The 5,001-nt window shown below is 47.6% G+C and overlaps 1 protein-coding gene across 1 annotated transcript in view; it reads left to right on the top strand.

Moving 5' to 3' along the window:
* Window positions 1–3,351: 3,351 nt before the first annotated feature.
* The window catches only part of CCDC25 (coiled-coil domain containing 25), an 8,052-nt gene continuing 6,402 nt past the window's right edge, over window positions 3,352–5,001 (top strand). Inside the window, exons 1-2 of the mRNA XM_010077439.1 lie at window positions 3,352–3,414; window positions 4,127–4,166. Of these exons, the coding sequence (XP_010075741.1) occupies window positions 3,393–3,414; window positions 4,127–4,166 (62 nt within the window). The 5' untranslated portion in view covers window positions 3,352–3,392. The remainder of the gene's footprint in view (window positions 3,415–4,126; window positions 4,167–5,001) is intronic.

The raw sequence follows: 5,001 nt of genomic DNA, 5'->3' as shown, positions 1-5,001 counted from the left end.
GGCCGGGGCCCGGCCCGGTTCCTCGCGCCCCTGAGGCCTCCCGGGGGCTTTTTGCGAGCCCCTGGGCTGGGCTGAGTGTGAAGGACCTGGTTTGGGATGGATTCGGCTCTAGCTGAAGGATATTTCAGGAGCTGGGGGGTTCCCTGCCCGGTTGTCCGGCGTTATTGCCACGGTCCCATCCCTAGGTTGCCCGCAGCAGAGTCTCAGGCATCAAAGTTAGAAAAAGTGATAATAATGTATTAAATGGTAGAACAGCAAGGTCAGCCCAAGCTGAGTGCCTCCAGAGAGGGACCCCTAGCCAAGAAATTCTGGGGCAGTGACACCCTTAAAAACTATTCACCTGCCCTCACGCTGTTCATGCGACTCTTGGTCCAATTATGACTTTGGGTCTGGGGTCTTCTAACACCTCCTTGGATTCTCCCTCTGTCTCTGGGCAGGCTGTCAGTTGTTCTTATCTTGATGAGTTGCACTTGCTGCTCATGGTTGTAGCTTTGAAGCCTCCATATCTCCTAGTCTGGGGGTTTTTTTAGCAGAATACGAGAAACTGTGAAAGTCCCCAACTTAGGATAAAAAGTTCTGAACTTAGGATTAGTGTGTGGCCAGAACACTTAGCCATAACCACAACTTCAGTGTGTTACCTGCATTATTCTCACACTAAAAACCCAAACCACAGCACGCTGTACCAACTCCTGAAAGGAAAAACATTCCCAAGTGGGAATTTATGGCTTGTGGCCTCAAGCTTCAGCCAGTCTCGCTACTTGTTGAGTAAGTAAAGTTCTGTCAACAGCATACTACATCCTTATAACTCTGAATGATTCATTCTATTTAAAACTTACTCATTTAAGCTAAACAACTAATATTTCTTAACAACCTGAGCTGAGGAGCCCCTCAACAGTGGTTGTGAACAGCCTCGAATGAGTAGCGTTACCCATGAGTGACTTCTGAAACGCCTTCTCAAGGAAACTTCTGTCAGGAGTGTGAGGGAAGGCATAATGCATAAATTGTCTCATTATTTTTACTTTGATATAGACAGATTCCCTTTTTCCTGCCTGTATGAAAAGGTCAGTCACTTCCGGAGCGTCAGAAATCTCTGGTTGGTGGCGTATGGGCTGATGATACAGAGCATGGTACAGGAATATTCCTTTTTGGTTTGCCCCAGGTCGTTTCACTAGTGCTTGCTGAAGTTCCTGTGTGATTTTTACCCCTCGCCCAAGCTAGAATTTTACAGCATTGCTTTCTTCAGGTCTAGAGGTGAAGTTCCTTAATGAGAAGGATTAGAATGTCTGGCTGCTTGATTTTCTTCGGACCAGGCAAGACTCAACAGTCTTGTGAATGTTTGTTAAATAAATTTGTTTTGGGGATTTCTTTAAAAACGTTCTATTTTTCTCTGTTGTGGCAGGTAAGGGCCTTTAGACAGCCAGTGAATAGGTCCAGTGACTGTGGTGATCACTTACCCTGACGCTCAGATGGAAATATTTTCTGCTGCTAGGGAGAAGCTCAGAGACTTTCCTGGACGTGGGCCTTTTTGTGGGGAGCAAAGAGCCTGACCCAGTGCCTGGCAGAAGTGTAGGACAACTTGGGAGGGACTAGGAGCCGACAAGCTGCAGTTAACTCTGCTGCTGGTGTGAGCAATCCCCTTTGTTGTTTAACGGTAGTTCTGCAGAGGGTTTCTGAGGTGTTATCAGCAGTTTTGCCGCCAGAGAGAGGTCTATGATAAGAATTTGCCTTCCGGTTGCGCTGTTACTGATGTGTGGTAAATCATACGGGGTTTAAGTCATCTCCCTGATGGTTATGTCACTGTTCCTCCGCGGTTTTGGCAGGATCAGCTCCGTTTTCATGGAACCATCGCTAATGCAAACTTTATTTTTGAGCATTTAATTTTATGCTTATGGGAAGTGCTTGTAGTCATGAGCTCACGTTCTGTGCACTCTCCTGTGTGCCCCGGGTGGATTTTTTTCCAATCTTTCACTCCCACAGGCGTGTAATCCTTTCATATTTTTGAATTTCCATTTCTTCTTGCCTCATTGTGAAATTGGAAAGCCTTGTCTGGGCTTTGTGCTGGTGATGTTGGATTTCTAAGAAAAATGCCCTTAGAAAGGACGGGGTCGGTAAGCAGTTTGGGATCCAAGTCGTTGCACTGACAGAGTTGTAGCACGTAAGTGAAGTGTGGCTATTATTTTATTGACTTTGAAAACACAAGATTAAATACCATGTTTTCAAAGAATCCTTTTTGGAGGCAGATTTGGTCACCTGCATTTCATTTGTTTGCTCTTAGCCTTTAATTCGTGCACTCTCAGTGAGGGACTTCAGAAATCCTGCCGTGAATTCTGTTTTGTTTGCCAGCGGTATATGAAAAATGCAAATCTGTGTCTCTGCAGCAGGTTGTTTCGGCCGCTGGCTGTTACAGGCGTGAAGCCAGCTGCTGACAACTCGCTCTCGGTAATCCTTCATGCTGAAATGTGCAGGTGCTGTAGGTCCTCGCGAAGAACAGCTCCGTTTCAGTGCGATGCTGAGGCTTGTAGCTCTGGCTGCAGCATTCGCTGACACACAAGGTAATTGTTAAAAATTGTAGAAGCCAGAAATGTGACCAACTGGCAGATAGTATTGCTGGGAAATTGGGATTGCCCTGCTGCTGCTATGTGCAAGAGCAGAGCATTTCTTTTTTTAAGCGGGCTTCTCAGTGGTTTCTGCAGCAGGAGTTCCCTCTTGCTGCTCCGTGTCCGCCTCCCAGCTGTGCTGGCTTTTGGTTGAGGTGCTGAAGGGACGCTTGTTGGGTTTCCCGGAATCAGCAGCATCTCTACTGCGTGATGGAATGAACCCTAAAGAAGAGAAGGACCTTGTCTGCAGTGCCCCAAAAAGTGGTGCAACTTCAATCTTTCCCTTGTCTTGCAAATTTTAATGCTCCCAGGCTACCTGGGGGAGGTTGGCTGTGGGCTTCAGGTACTTTGGGGAAGCGAGGGCCGGGCAGATGAGCTGTTTCACTCAAGGCCACTCAGAGAGTTCATCCAGGCTGTAAATACGATATCAGCCTTCCAGGCTGGCAGACATGTGCTTAGTTGGATGGATCATACCGTTACACAGCTACAGGCTGAGCCACCTGCATGTTTGGGGGGGTTTGCCCAGACAGCTGCCCCTTGCTGGATCATCGTCCACGGAAAGCAGTGGAAATGCCACTTTCCAAAGTCAGTTGAAGCATTCAGGACAAAATCTGGAGGAAACACAAGACAATCTTCCCCTGACCCCCAGGAGGGAAGTGGGATGGATGGTTTTCATTCTGATTTTTGTGACCGAGACCAGTGTGTTTGTCGTTCCTTGCACTGTTTGTCCAAACCCCTTTTGATTTGTTTTCCTCTTTCTATCCCTCAGTTGTTCCTGCTGTTTACACCATTTACATGGGAAAAGATAAGTATGAAAGTAAGTACATTAACGATGCCTAAGGGCTTAGATTTAGACTTGTGGGGATTTAAGGTCATTTTGAAAGGATGTCTTTGTATGTGTTAATATGCTGTTGGAAAGCTTGTCTGCCCTTGCAAGTGATTCTGACTTATCCCTCTGAAATCCACTGGGTGGATCGACTTTTAGTTAGGATAAATGAATTTTGTAAATCCTCTAGGCAGAGTAACTGCCTTCAAATACAAGTGAAAACTAAATTAACTGAAAAAAAATTTATCTAGAGAAAAATACTGGTTTTCAGGTTGCATTTGATAACTTTTTGAAAAGCAGCCTTCCGTTTCCCTGCTCAGTCTGTATTTTTCCCCTTTCCACTGCGCAGGTTTCCTGTGCCCATCCCTTCCCTCACGGTGAAGGTTCTGGTTCTGCTCACCTCCCGTTTCCACGTCAGTAGCCAGGGTGTCTCGCTCCAGTGTGGCTGTTTGGAAGACTTGCCCTGAAAGTTTCCTCCTATATATTTGAAGAAACATATTTTCACTTAAATTTCAGAACGATGTGTTGGAGGTGGTGCTCCTGCCATACCTGGAGCAGGCGAGCGTTAAAGCCCTCTTCTCCTCCTGCTCGCTCACCGTGCAGTGGCTGACCAGCAGCACAGGATTCCTGCTCGGCGGCAGGGAGTTGGGTTTGTTGTTGGTCAGTTCCTGGGCTTTGCTCACTGATACTTTTGTTCCCACAGATGAAGACCTCATAAAGTACGGCTGGCCTGAAGATATCTGGTATGTACTGAAACAAATTGCCTTTCGTTACGCAACTGAGTCTAATGATCGTGACAACCCTCTCGCTTCCGCAGACGCCGTAGAGTCTCTTTTTTCCAAGGCCACTTGGCCGTTTAGATGCAGTCCCAGGGTGGAGACGGATTGCAGAAGACCCAGGTGCAGATTTTGGGACTCTGGTTCTGAATTCATTCCCCTGCGTCTCCCCCTCAGTCCTCAGCTTTGCTCATCAGAAGAGCTGGCCCCTGTGTGAAACTTTTTGGTGTTTATCTGTGCGTGGATCTGCTGGAGTGGCAATAACTCTGTACACGGAGATTTATTTGTGTTTCAGAATATAGGTGCTAGCTTGCTGCTGCTCTTGGTGTGTTTGGGAAGTGGTCAGAGTTAAACGAGAAAGGCACCTTGGTGTTTGTAAGAGAGAGCACCTCCTGAGTCAAGAGTAGGAGCTCCTGAATATCTCCATGCACAGACAAGCGGAACCAGCAAAACCAGAAGGAGGAGAGGGAGAGTGGAGACACGAACGTGTGAAATCACAGAGCAGGCAGACAGGGCCTGGGGATGGAGCCAGAAGGTTTTTCAACAACAGTAAATGCTGTGCCTAGAGAAAAACCCTCTGTTGTCTCCCAGTGCCTTTTCCTCTGTGTGTGCTTTGTGTTCTCCCGTGTGGGCAAGCATCAGCCGTCGCTGTCGCAGGAGCTGGAGTAGGTGAGCAGGAGCAGAAGAGTGTCACAGTTTGATTCCGGCTGGGTGAAAGCCGTGTCTGCTCTAAGCGGCCCCGCGAGAGCTGCGGCCAGGAGACAAAGGAAGTGCTCTGACACGCGTGAGTTGGTTTTGGCTG

The sequence above is a fragment of the Pterocles gutturalis genome, unplaced genomic scaffold (genome assembly GCF_000699245.1).
Source record: "Pterocles gutturalis isolate BGI_N339 unplaced genomic scaffold, ASM69924v1 scaffold45783, whole genome shotgun sequence".
Taxonomy (NCBI): Eukaryota; Metazoa; Chordata; class Aves; order Pterocliformes; family Pteroclidae; genus Pterocles; species Pterocles gutturalis.
Note: the sequence above shows the minus strand (reverse complement) of the source record. Positions and strands in the feature narration are given on the sequence as shown.